Source organism: Scardinius erythrophthalmus (assembly GCF_964197995.2).
Source record: "Scardinius erythrophthalmus genome assembly, chromosome: 20".
In the NCBI taxonomy this organism is placed as follows: Eukaryota; Metazoa; Chordata; class Actinopteri; order Cypriniformes; family Leuciscidae; genus Scardinius; species Scardinius erythrophthalmus.
The window spans coordinates 34,039,577-34,053,818 of record NC_138240.1 but is presented as its reverse complement, the minus strand read 5'-3'; the positions used below and the strand labels follow the sequence as shown (position 1 = coordinate 34,053,818).

Genomic DNA, 14,242 nt, shown 5'->3' with positions numbered 1-14,242 from the left:
AAATGAACATTGTAATTGTGAATTCTTCTGAGTGAAATGTGTGGATTACAAAATCTAGCTGCATTTTATGTATGCGTTACATATAATATAACATTATTTATGTAACACAAATGCCCCTGTATGAGTTTTTGTCTCATATTTATATCATATAATATAGTTAAGCAATATCACACGGGTAACGAGCACAATATCGCACGAGTGCAAATGTGATATTGATTTTATACAACAGTTCAATATTGAGATTGTTATATTTTAGACACAATATTGTCTGTTTTGTTATTGTCTCAATTTTGCCAACCAAAATATTACCTTTTAAAACCAGAGCAGAAAAGTTGTGCATTCATTGTGAATGAATCCGCGTTTTGAGTGAATCAATCGGGTGAACTAATGATTCAATGACTCATTCATAAAGAGAGCCATTTACTTCATTACTGAATGAATCAGCCGTTTGAACGAATCGAATGAATGAATGAATGAATTACTCCTTTAGACATTTACCGCCACCTACTCGTAGTTTTAGTTTCTTATTTAGAGTATTATTTCATTAAAGAATAATTATTTCATATTTCCATATTAATAAAGAAAAAATATATATAGTCCACCTTAAAATTAGAATTGTCGTCATTTACTCGTCATTGACACTGCTGGCCGTTGAAGCCTTAAAGTTTGTGTAATAAATTCTGTGTTGAATCAAAAAAAAAAAATTCTTCTAAAGTTGCTTTTTATAATGTCTATTTGATGCTTTTCTCATTTAACACAAAAACGACTTTAAAGGAGAACTCCGGTCAATTTTTACATTGAGCTCATTTTTTTGTACATTTGGAGTGCTGTCAGTACAGAGAACAACGACAAAAATCGGTGTTGCCTACACCATATTATCCTCTTTTTAAAATTTGCACCCTGTTGACTTCAATGGGGCAAGTTTTAAACCAGCTTTTAGCCTCTTAACATCCTTGATGTGTCATTACAAGTGCCCAGCTAATGTGAGCGATTCCTTCAGAGTGATCACGGGTGAATCTGACTGCAGTAGATGTGAAAGATATGGATAAAAGTGATGTTAATTCAGCCAGCGCACATACCTGTATTTACATCCTGTTTTCGGTTGAAGTCCAAAGTAATCGATTGCCGAGTTCACACGCGTGATCATAGGTAACTAAACATATGCGCGTGAACTCGACAATCGACTACTTTGGACTTCAACCGAAAACAGGATGTAAATACAGGTATGTGCGCTGGCCGAATTAACTTTATTTTTATTCATATCTTTCACATCTACTGCAGTCAGATTCACCCGTGTTAACTCTAAAGGAATCGCTCACATTTTCTGTGCACTTGTAATGACACATCAAGGATGTTAAGAGGCTAAAAGCTGGTTTAAAACTTGCCCCATTGAAGTCAACAGGGTGCAAAGGTTTTTGTCGTTGTTCTCTGTACTGACAGCACTCCAAATTTACAAAAAAATGAGCTCAATGTTAAAATTGACCGGAGTTCTCCTTTAAATTATCTTTAAATTTCTTAGCCAAATTTGACATGTGACTAATTCATGATTAATTAGATTAATTAATCGCCACATCGTGTTATTAATTAGATTAAAAAAATGTAATCACTTGACAGTCCTAAATACAATACAATACAATACAATAGTTCATGCAGGGGCATGGAAAAATAATATATTAATAAATAATAAATCCCACTATGTTATTTCTAGCTAAATGTTCACTTTAATGGAGGATAAAAAAATAAATAAATGAAGACATCAATTATCCATGGTTTAATAAAAAATTAATAATGTAACTTAATTGACAAATTTATTGAATTAATGTTTTAAAATATACGTAAAAATAACAATAAATAAAAAGAATATAAATAATTTGTAAATGCAACATTTAAATGATATTTTTGCTTTTATTTATCCATTTGCAAAATGAGTTAAAAATGCCACTGAATAGACTGGAGCAGCCAGTGAACCTTCAACCCCATTTTAAGCCACTTTCAAGTTTTTTTTTTTTTTTTTTTGCATTTTCATACTTGTTGTCTTGTCTACTTTCTGGAGTTTTAATCTGTTGTTAATGCAGTGAAAATGAAACCCCAAGCTTTCGTCCACTGAAGTCTGTACGAGTGTTTGTAATCGCTTTAATTGTCTGTTTTGTTTGGTTTTATGTTTCTTTCCCTTGTAGCACCAAGAAGCGGAAATGTTCTACTTGGGTTCAGAATGAGATACTGGATATCTCTTTATCACTGGGGGAAGAGACCGATTCCCTCTGGTACACAAACACACACATAAACACTCACACAGATAAAGTGATACGCATGAAAGTATTTCTTTTCCTTGCAATCTTACGCAGGATCTGGTGAAGGGAGACGCACGACTCCATCCAAAACGCTTTGAAATGAATACAATTTTCTTCTTTAACTTATTTTTCTTCCACAGCTTTTCAGGTTGGAGTCTGAACTGAACCTTGCGCTAATCTTTCTTCTCTTCTGATGATTGTATTTTGTGGACAGGAATAGGAAATTACCCAACTTTCTTCCTGTTTCTGAGCTTACAGCTTCATTTCCATTTGCTAACAAATGAACTGTATTGTGTCTTAGTGGAACATTTTCTGATGAGAAGTACCGAGCATGAATAATTTTCCTTTTTCCTCTCTTTGGACACTTAACTATTGTGACTTTGGCTGCTGTTGAACTGCCTGTGCTGTGTATGAAGTGTAAATTACTGTTATTTCTGTGATATCTATATGCTATAAAAACACTTGTGAGCTCCTGGCTGCTGTGGCTGCATTGCCGTCATAATTTCAACTTTATCTCTCTCACAAGTGTAACTTGTGAATGTGTCTCACATTCATATAGTTCTTTTTTTTTTTGCAATACACACTACCGTTCAAAAGTGTTGGCTCTGTAAAAAAATTTTTTTATTAAGCAGTCTCTTCTCATCAAAGCTGCATTTATTTGATTTAAAGATACAGTAAAAACAGTAATATTGTGAAATATTATTACCATTTAAAATAACTCTTTCCTTTTTTATATATATTTTAAACTGTAATTTATTCCTGTGATCAAAGCTGAATTTTCAGCATCATTACTCCAGTCTTTAGTGTCACATGATCCTTCAGAAATCATTATGATGATTTGATGTTGAAAACAGTTACAATATTTTGTGGAAACCGTGATATTTTTTTTTTTTAATTATTATTAATGGAAAGTTTATTTGAATTCATAATATTTTGTAACATTATAAATGTCTTTACTGACACATTTAATTATTTAATTAATTTTTTTGCTGAATAAAAGTATGAATTTGCTATGGGAAAAAATCATACCCCAAACCTTTTGGCGGTTGTGTGTTTTCACGTTTCACTGTGATTTTTGTTGTTTTGTACAGAGTTTGTTGAACTTTGTTGCAATTTTTTTGATGTGTTTGTGTGATGTTTGGTCATGTGTAAGTCAGTCTGAACTAATGGTGTGATTCTGGCAGCTCTCAGACAGAAATCGATGAGCTGGGTCCAGGACAGGCCGTCTACTACACTTGGGCTGAACCCACCGGCTCAAGAATCCTGAGCTGGAAATGGGGCAAGTTCAAAGGAGAGCTGAAGAGTGAAGAGGTGAGAACTATAAAAACTAGCCGGTTTAATAATCCATTACAATATTAACAGTTTTCCCCCACACTTTATGGACTTAATCTTGCACTTGATTGAAGACGTGAAGCTGAATGTTCGTCTGGGTCTCTGTTTTCGTTTGTCCTATAGGACCAGTTGTTGGATGTGAACAAGGAGGGAAAGTTTTTCGTCATCTCATTTTATGAAGGCCTCCAGCGTGTGGCTCTTTTCACCACAGAGCGGCGTGTCTACAAGAAGATTTGCGAGAGCGAGAAAATTGAGCTGGCTGAACAAGAAATCAGTATCGCGTTACAGAACATGGGCATTTCTCTGGTCAACAACACCACCAGCCAAGAAGTGGCTTTCATTGGCATTACCAGGTACTGCTGGGTGTCATGCTGGCACGAAAAAGTGTTAATGTTCAGCTAAACTTAATGTTAAGTAAGGGTTAATGCCCAACGAGGAGTCCATTGTCAGGTATTAATGGACGACGGCGAGGTGTGAACCTACGGTTGCCTCCGCCGAAGTCCATTAATGCCTGACAATGGACACCTCGAAGGGCATTAACCCGCTTATACCATGGTCACTTGCCAAATAACACATTTTTAAAACATTAGTTTATATTTTAATTAGTTTTACAATTGAAATCTAAAGTTTTTACAAACAATAACTTGGTTTCCCTGGTTACGCCTGACGGTTTATTTAGCAACCGGAGATATTTATAGTCCGTTCGATTTATAGTCCGTATAGATACTTTGACTGCCTGTTGCTATGGTTACTCACAGCTGATGTAGCCAGCGCATTTATTTATTAATTTCGAACGGTAAACAGTCAGTTTCACCAGAACTCCTTTACTAGGTGTCCTCTATCACTTTTTAATGGACACCCTGCAGCCAATCAGAATCGAGCATTCACCCAGACCATGGTATAAGCATGTTTAAGGCCCTTTCAGACCAAGAACAATAACTATAAAGATAAATATAATGATAACTAGCGTCAACACCAACCCTTGTGGGGGAAAAAGTGCACTTAATTGTATTGAATGTGAACTTGTACTGTACTTCAAATCTTAAAAGTATATATTTTTTTAAAACTACCTGAAGATCATATAATATTACTGAAATAAAAGGCCACTTATGTGTACTGACTATATTTCTTACACTTAAATACACTATATTAAAAAATGCAATAATTTGTAATAATGTCAAATTAAATGTTTTACATTACAAAGTAATGCACAATACTATGTTGTTTATTATAAGCGCTCTGCAATTTTGTCGTCTGCCACTTTTAAAAGCTCAAGCTCTTTAAAGTCAGGTGGATTCTGATTGGCTGTCAGTGTTTTTATCAGCTCATCAAATGTTTTTTCTGAAGGTGATTTTAACAATATTTTTCCTCTGTGCTTCAATCGTTATAGTTGTGGTGTGGGCTCTGCTATTTTCATAGAATTAGAACAATTATTAAAACTTTATATTTGCTGTTTTACTTATTGTCTTTGGTGTAAACAGCCCTTTAAAATGGTGTTGGTAAAAGATATTTTGCTTATAGAAATGGATCAAGTTAACTTTATGTGTGTGTGTTGGTCAGTTCTGATGTGGTGTGGGAAACAAAGCCTAAGAAGCGGAGCCGATGGAAGGTTTTGAGTGTTAAAGAGGCTACGATGTTGGAGCAGCACTATAGAGATTATATGGAGAGCGGTCCAGTGGACAGCACCATCATTGACCTACAGAACGACTACCAGGTTAGTGCATATAGGAACCAATTTACAGCCTTACAGGCAAGACGTCTTATCATCAGATTAAACTGAGTGTTTTTGTTACTGTACCTTTAAGGCTTCTACATGTAAATGACCCCTGTTGTGATTGGATCCTTTTTTAGTGGTCGACCGATACATTACCGAGGCTGAAATGTATCGGCCACTATTTGGCATGTTTAAATCAGGGTCAATATGTTTTTTTTTTCCAGTTTGGCCACAGTAAAAGTGCTGGATGCGGGTTTTAGCACATTTGAAAGAAAAAAAAACTATAGTATTAATTATTACATTTTTTTTATTTTGCAGACATTTGTATCCAAAGTGACTAACAAAGAGGGGAAAAAAAGCTTAGCAATTTATCCAACAAAGGGCAACAATAGACAAATTCAAATAAAAACGTTTTTTGAAGATGAAGATTGTGTGTTAATGGGTCAAGTGTTCACGAAAGAGATGTGTCTTTAGCCATGTTTTTTATTTTATTTCAAGAAACAGCTAAAGACACCGCTGCTGGGGTGGATTTAGGCGGGTCATTCCACCAGCAGGGAAAAGGAAAGGTAAATGTCCGCGATAGTGACTTGTGCCTGTTTGCGATGGCACCACAATATGGCGTTCGCCCGTAGAACACAAGCTTCTGGAGGGCACATACTGTAGGTCTGAAGTAGTGAGTTTAGGTATGGAGTGCAGAGCGATTGATTGTTCTGTAGGCAAGTGTCAATACCTTTAATTTACTATAAGCAGCAACTGGCAGCCAGTGCAATTTGATGAAAAGAGATTTCATAATGTATAAGGCAATTTTGCTCTGTGGGGCAGTTGTAGCAATAATGGTCCATGTAGCTCAACTTATCATCAATCATAACTCCAATATTCCAGGCTGTCCTGGAAAGTATGATTGTTGAAGAGCCTAGCTGAACGGTGAAGTTGTGATGAAGGGGTGTGTTCGCTGGAACAGCAACAGCTCTGTCTTAGCCAGGTTGATTTGAAGGTGGTGGTCCTTCATCCAGCAAGAAATGTCTGTCAGGCAAGCTGAGATCCAGCTAAAATCAGATCATCCTGCTGGAATGAGAGTTGTGTCTCATCAGTATAGCAGTGATAAAAAAAGCCATGTGCATGAATGGCCAATCCTAGTAAGGACATGTAGATCGAGAAGAGGAGTGGTCCCAGTACTGAGCCCTGAGGCACTCCGGTAATTAGTTGGTGACACTAAGACACCTCACCCCTCCAAGAAACCTTGATAGACCTACCTGAGAGGTAAGACTTGAACCAGTGGAGTGCAGTTCACTGAGACACCCATTGTCATAAGGGTTAAGAGGAGAATCTGGTGGTTTACAGTGTCGAAAGAAGCAGACAGACTCCGCAGAACGAGTACAGATGATTAGAAGTCGCAAAGAATCAAGAAGTTGCTATCTAAAGTGTAAATCAGTTTATTTTACAGATTTAATTTGTCAGATTGATTAATTTTCAAATGATTTATTTCTAATTCAAATAAATATTGCATTTTGCTTTCAATTTTGTTATACATGTGTTATTTACTATTTTTTATAACGACCATTTTATCTGCCATTGGCCAGCATCAGCAACCCCCTGCCAAGTTGCAAAATATCACAGACTGCAAGAAGGAGAGAAGTCATGCTTGTTTTAATTTATCTCTGGCTGTACCGTATGTCCATCAGGTGTTGTTTGCTGCAAATGGGTTGGACATGAGGATAATGCAGCCCTTTGATGCTCCTCTCAGGAGGAACTTCTTGCCAGCACTAAAGGTGGAGTACAGTGTCTCCGCCCGTCAGAAAACCTACCGGGTCCAGATCAACAGGATTCAGGTCTGTTTCACACCCAGTAAAGGAATTGGCATAGCTTAGGGCTGCGTTTCCCAAAAGCAACGTGAGCTAAGTTGATCGTAGGGAACATTGGTGGCAATGGTCTATGGCTCACAATGCTTTTGGGAAACGCAGCCCAGAGGTGCGTTTCCCAAAAGCAACGTTAGCCAACTATGGTCACAAGTTCCGTTGTTATCAGCGTAGTTCAACGAGAAACCATCGTTCCAACGAACATTCGCAAGCTCTCGACCTGTGGTTAGGAGCAGTTTTTTGTTTGCATGACATGTGGACTCATTACGAATGTTAGCCAAATAAGCAAGCTGACATTCAGTACAATCTAGGGCTGAACGATTAATTGCATTTGCGATAATATCGCGATATGATGAAACGCGATTTTCTAACCGCAAAAGCTGCGATTAAACTTTGGTCACGTGACACGCGAGAGTAAAGCAGTCTGCACTACGGAGGAAGCATCACCTTGGCACGCTATTATAGGCCTGGCATAGGCTACAGGAAAGAACAGTTTGTGTTTAATTTATGTGATATTGTGTTATAGATTCTCTCCAACGATTTTGTATCTATTCAGATCATTTCAGAATAGAGTATGAGCTTAGTTTTAAACACAGATACGTGATTACGCTGCGTGTGCTTTATAAACAACCATATTCTGCTTGCTTCTAATTCCTCTGTCTCACACACACACACGACACCACTCGAACCTTCCGAAAAATAATCTTTCATAAAGTTCGGAGAAGTTGAAGCGAATTACAAGGACATTCGCGGGCTGCATTGCACAAGATGCGCTAACGTTATAAGATACGCGTCACGCGTGCTTTGCTTGATGTTACTCTTGTAACGTTAGTCTCGCCCGCCGGCGCCGGTATTTTCCTTACAAATGCTCTACGAAGGCATCATATGTCTTTTGGAATGCAGTTGGCTTATATATTAAAAATATGAAAATCACCGACAGAAGCTGCATTCAGTTTCAAATAGTCACACGCGCTTTGCGAAGAGCGCTTGAGCATGCGGCTGTGAGCGACTCCGTCTACGTGGTTAAATGTACTTGCATCTCAAAATGCTTTTATGACGCGAAATGAATGTAAACGCAGTCAGTTATTTTAACAGACAGGACAAACCACATCTTATATTTCAAAAGAGATGAACATTTAGTTTTTTAATGTGTATTTCTTTTTAAAAGTACTTATAATTATAAATATTTTAAGTTTTATTAATAAGATTAATTAATAAGAAAAAAATTAGATCGGCTCATGAGGTGCCTAAAGATTCCCATCCTATTTTACAATGATGTATTGCTTGTTTTTGTTGAAATAATAGAAAAGATAAAGATCTTAAAAAATAATCGCATATTAAATCGCAATCGCAATATTGGTAAAACTAATCGCAATTAGATTATTTTCCAAAATCGTTCAGCCCTAGTACAATCTATATTTTTTATTTAGAATAAATACTAATGTCATTTGCGTCGTTTTTGAAGAGTGCGCGTGTGCGAACGTGCTCTACTACGAAAGAACGACCCTATGATTGAATCTGGAAATAAAGCAAAATAACTGAGAAAATTGAGAAATGGTCTTCAGATGCCATGTCCGTAATTTATAGCAAAACATCTAGCGTTAATCTAAACTCAAACAGATTCAATAAAAGTATTTATTACTCCACCACGTGCGTGACATCATTAACCAACGTGATTGAACGACCATTTTTGCGACAATGCGGTTTCGGGAAACAGTCGTGACTAGCCAGTTTATTTCTTCAACGATGCATCGTACTACGATAGTTAAGCAGCAAGTAATGTCGGGAAACGCACCCCTGGTCATTTATCATATATAACACACAAATTCATATATTTATTATGGTCAGTGCACAAAATATTATAACGCCCCTGTTCACTGATCAGATCCAAAACCAGTTGCCTGGAGCCATATTCCCATTTGTGTTCTACCCCGTCAAACCACCCAAGTCGGTCAGCATGGACTCAGGTCAGTTCATCCACGCAAAATCATGTCAATAATGTGAATTTTTTAGTGCTGGGCAAAGATTAATCACGATAAATCACATCCAAAATAAAAGTTTGTGTTTAAATAATATATGTTTGTGTACTGTGCATAATTATTTTGTCTATATAAATACACACACATGCATGAATACATTTAAGAAAACGTGTTGTTTATATATAAAATATGTATATTTATATATAATATAAATTATATATAAATATATATATAAAATGTATACTTGCATATTGCATAAATATATACTTGCATACTTGCATATATTTCTTAAATATATGCATGCATGTGTGTGTCTTTATATATACAAAATAATTATGCACAGTACACAAACATATATTATTTAAACACAAACTTTTATTTTGGATGTGATTTATCGTGATTAATCTTTGCCCAGCACTAGAATGTATTTATTTATAATTATTTTTATTATTATTTAATAGTTTGTTTGTTTGTTTGTTTTGGGTCCAACAAATCTGGAATTATTACTTATTAATTTTTATTTTATTTCTAATTAAAGAGCCGAAACCGCTGGCTGACGTCAGCATCATCACCAGAGCAGCCGGACACTCAGACATTCTGCGCATCAAGTGCGTTTCCTCCTCCTACAGTCTCTCTGTTTCATTCCTCTCACTATCTCTTGCTCTCAAACAAATGGCAAAACACGTTTCATTTTTGTCCATACAGGTACTTTAAAGTGTTGATTCAGGAGATGGACCTGCGGATGGATCTCGGGTTCCTCTATGCCATACTTGAGCTTCTCACTGCCGAACACGCCAGTGCTGTCACATCTGAACAGGAGGTAATGCTCCTATAAAACCTCAGAAGTGATCGATATGAAGTGCTCTGAATGGGCTGCAACTCCATTAATGATTAGTCCTACACATCACCGGAACTGCTTTCCCCATGAGAGATTTGATGCTTGAAATTTATCCGAACAGTCTAACTTTATTTAAAGGCACTTTAAATGGTGCAGTTTTAATTAGTACACAGCACATAGTAAACGCTCATCAAATACTTTCCCTTCAAACTCACTAAATCCCAGCCTCAGCCCATTCAGAAATGCCGGTACTTGGGTAGAAACCTATACATAGGAGCCTGATAAAAATGTTAATATTAAACAAAAACTTCAGATTGACTTAGAGGTTTTGCATCTGAAGTCTTCAATTAATTTTATAATTAACTTTTCCCTCTAGTTCACCCACACTTTCTCTGGTTATATTTTTATATTACATGCACTACTGTTCAAAAGTTTCAAAAAATAAAACATTACTTTTATTCTGCAAGGATGCATTAAATTAATAAAAATTGACAGAAAAGATATTTATATGTTGCATAAGATTCTATTTAAAATAAATACTGTTATTTTGAACTTTCTATTTCTATCAATGAATCCTGAATAAAAGTGCGTCACAGATGCATGAAGCAGCACAACTGTTTTCAATATTGATAATAATCAGAAATGTTTCTTGAGCAGCAAATCATCATATGTGAGCCTGGACCATAAAACCAGTCACATGGGTACATTTTTGGAAACTGAGATTTATACATTATCTGAAAGCTGAAATAAATAAGCTTTCCACTGATGTATGGTTTGTTAGGATAGGACAATATTTGGCCGAGATACAACTATTTGAACATCTGGAATCTGAGGGAGCAAAAAAATCGAAACATTGAGAAAATCTCCTTTAAAGTTGTGCATTTATGTTGGCGATTGTTCTGCATTCACTCACAAAAATACATGTTTTATATATTTACGGTAGGAAATTTACAAAATATCTTCATGGAACATGATCTTTACTTAATATCCTAATGATTTTTAGCATAAAAGAAAAATCAATAATTTTGGCTATTGCCACAAATGTACCCGTGCGATGTATGAACTGGTTTTGTGATCCAGGCTCACATATCAGAATGATTTCTGAAGGATCTTGTGACACTGAAGACTGGAGTAATGATGCTGAAAATTCAGTCATTACATGAATACATTTTGTACATTCATAAAATCTATTTAAATAGAAAACAGTTATTGCAAATCGTAAAATGGTTTATAATAAATAAATGCAGCCTTGGTGAGCAAGAGACTTCTTTCAAAAACATAAAAAGAAATCATTCTGACCCCAAACTTTTGACCGGTAGTGATTCGATCTCTTGTTGTATGTCTGTTGTGGTGTTGTACTTTAGGTGGAGTTGTTTGAGAAGGACATTGAGTATCTGAAGACTGAGTTGAATCATGTTTCAGCCACAGACACGTCCCCCATCAGCCTGTACGAGTACTTTCACATCTCTCCCATCAAGGTCAGTTACCAAAACCTATTGACATATTCACTGTGACCACACAGAAATATTAAAGGTTTAATATTTATTCATTGAAGGCCAGGGCTTGACATTAACAGACACCAACACACCAAATGCGGGGGGATTTCAGCATTTTAACACAGTCACTCCTACTAGACACTTTGGCAGGTTAAATTTGATATATAATATGAACAGTTTTCAATTCTAGTCTTTTAAAAAGGCATCTGAAGTAATAAACCAAGTGCAATGTAGTGTTGTCAAAAATATAGATTTTTCAATTTCAATACTGAAATAACTGAGACGCTTCCAATACTCATTTCCCACAGAATAGACACGCAATACCAGCTACTCTTTCTCTCTCTCTCTCATCTCTCCGACAGCGAGTGACACACAAACCCGCCTTTCCTCACTCACTCCTTTCATTTGCTCCGGATGAATATTGTTAGTGTAACAGAGCTTGTGTTTCGCCGTGGGATTGCGAGTATTGTGCATAATTTTACTCATTCCCGCAGATTTTGTGGACAAACACCCAAAGTGCGACACATAAAGCCGCTTCTCAGTACTAAACTGAGTTATTTTTCGCTGCTTATTGCACTTAAACAGTCAAACACACACAAAATAATGTCAAAATGCAGGTCTTGGTGAGTATTGGTGTACACAGTCAGTTTTAAGTGAACGTAAACAGTTGAGGAAGAGACGCATGTGTAACAGTATAATGGATCCGTGCGTCAGGCCTTAAAGTGACAGCAGCCTAATATTCCTGCTGCCAAATTATGAGATAATATTAAAAATATCTATATGGCAGTTTTCCCAGATGGTGTCGATGTCAAAATTGTGGCCAGTGAAAATGCTGAGTGGCTAGTGACTTTGGAAAACCACTAGTCACAGCGGATGCTGAGCAAAAAAGTTAATGTCAAGCCCTGTTTAATACATTTTTAAAATCAACACATTTAACAATTCTTATTAATAGTTATTAATGATGTTGAAATGAATAGATAGTTCAAAAGAACAGCAGTTATTTGAAATAGAAATATTTTGTACGATTATGTCTGTACATTCAGTTTTGATCAATGCACAAATGTTTAATATTTATGACAAACTTTGGTCACTGAAGACAAAATCTTGTTTTCAAAATCAACACATTTTGAGTGTACAATGTAGTGTTCACTCTGTGTGTGTGTGTGTGTGTGTGTGTGTGTGTGTGTGTGTGTGTGGCAGCTTCACTTGAGTTTCTCTCTGAGCACCGCTGGTGAAGACGGGAATAAGAAAGAGAGAGAGGCCGAGTTCATCCCCGTTCAGTCTCTGCACCTCCTGCTGAAGAGTATCGGAGCGACGCTCACTGACGCTCAGGACGTCCTCTTCAAGTACTTACACTGACTTCACAGCACTCGCTCTCCCCTGCAGTTCCTCATTCTGCTCAGACAAACCCTCAGATCACACAGCGGGTTTTGTGGATTTCGCGGGTGGTTAGATGCTGTGAAACTCAATCTTCACACACTCACACTCTCACACTGTCCTCTAGTGCAGAGGTTTTCAAACTTTTTGTGTGTGTGGACCACTATTTGTAATCAAGAATTTTCGCGGACCACCTCATAATACACATAATAAAATATGTCTACACAGAGTCCTACCTGAATTACTCTGCACCTCTAAATAGGCTTACTAGCTCTAAAACTATCATTGGTCATCACATCAGTACAACAGGCTTGTTAAAAGAAAGTTTACTGCACACAACGGCTGCCACATATTTCATTTATTTATTTACTCAAGCGCCCGAGGGCATAATCAGGTTCATTTGAACAACAGACTTATTTCCATAGCAATGGGGTATGAAATCTATACATTAATAAGAACACTGGAATATAGTCAACATTTCAAAACCTTTGGTGATTTTAGGGGATTAATCTTCAGAGTTTTACAAGTCCTCAAAAAGTAGGCTTGAGTTTGTCCTCTTAACAGCACATCCGCAAAACATTTCAGAAACGCAAGATCAAGAAACTAACTGGAAATTAAAATAATAACAGACCTTATTCATTCCATTTATAAACATTTCATTTCATATAAACTGCTTATGCCTAACTGTGCGTTCACACACCGGACGCGATTAGCGCGTCAAATTCAAAAAGGGATCATATGTCAAATTCGCGCCTGCCGCGTCTAGTGATACGCTTGACCACAAGAGCGAAATTGACGCGCGTAAAAACAAAAGTTTGAAGCGAAATTTCGTCCGGTTTGAACGCACCATTAAAGGCTAAACGTGTGATGTGATAATGAGAACATATTTGCCTCTGACCTTTTCTCTTCAGAGAACCTGTTGCTATCCACCGAACCAATGTTGTGGTTCTAACGGCACTGAACTTGAATGTCACGGCCGAACACCATAGGCTTTTTTAGTAATCACACAATAACTTGACAATTTAATTTAAATGTTACATCAATATAGGCCTACATATTCTTTTTACTTTTTTAATGTGAATTTCCTGGTAAAATGAAGGTAAAAAAATATTTTATATTTAATTTTGCCTTTCCACGGACCACCTGCAGTACCCTCACGGACCACTAGTGGTCCGCCGACCACAGTTTGGGAAACGCTGCTCTAGTGGACAGACAAAAACAAGTTAGCCAGAAATGAAGCTTGTAGAAAGGCATCTTGGTCATTAGCTCTACAGTCCTCAGAATGAATTACTAGCATGGCAGTTTTACTGCATACTGAGCACTATATGTTATATGCTAGTATTATTTATATAGCCTACT

General features: G+C 36.7%; 1 protein-coding gene across 2 annotated transcripts in view; it reads left to right on the top strand.

Moving 5' to 3' along the window:
- Nucleotides 1-14,242, top strand: part of vps13a (vacuolar protein sorting 13 homolog A) — an 88,725-nt gene that overhangs the window by 55,787 nt on the left and 18,696 nt on the right. The window contains exons 52-61 of one of the 2 annotated variants that reach the window (XM_081349367.1): nt 2,178-2,264; nt 3,476-3,602; nt 3,747-3,976; nt 5,184-5,337; nt 7,020-7,166; nt 9,079-9,160; nt 9,711-9,780; nt 9,878-9,992; nt 11,375-11,488; nt 12,707-12,852. In XM_081349367.1, the coding sequence (XP_081205493.1) occupies nt 2,178-2,264; nt 3,476-3,602; nt 3,747-3,976; nt 5,184-5,337; nt 7,020-7,166; nt 9,079-9,160; nt 9,711-9,780; nt 9,878-9,992; nt 11,375-11,488; nt 12,707-12,852 (1,272 nt within the window). The remainder of the gene's footprint in view (nt 1-2,177; nt 2,265-3,475; nt 3,603-3,746; nt 3,977-5,183; nt 5,338-7,019; nt 7,167-9,078; nt 9,161-9,710; nt 9,781-9,877; nt 9,993-11,374; nt 11,489-12,706; nt 12,853-14,242) is intronic. The other variant, XM_081349368.1, reaches the window with a different exon arrangement.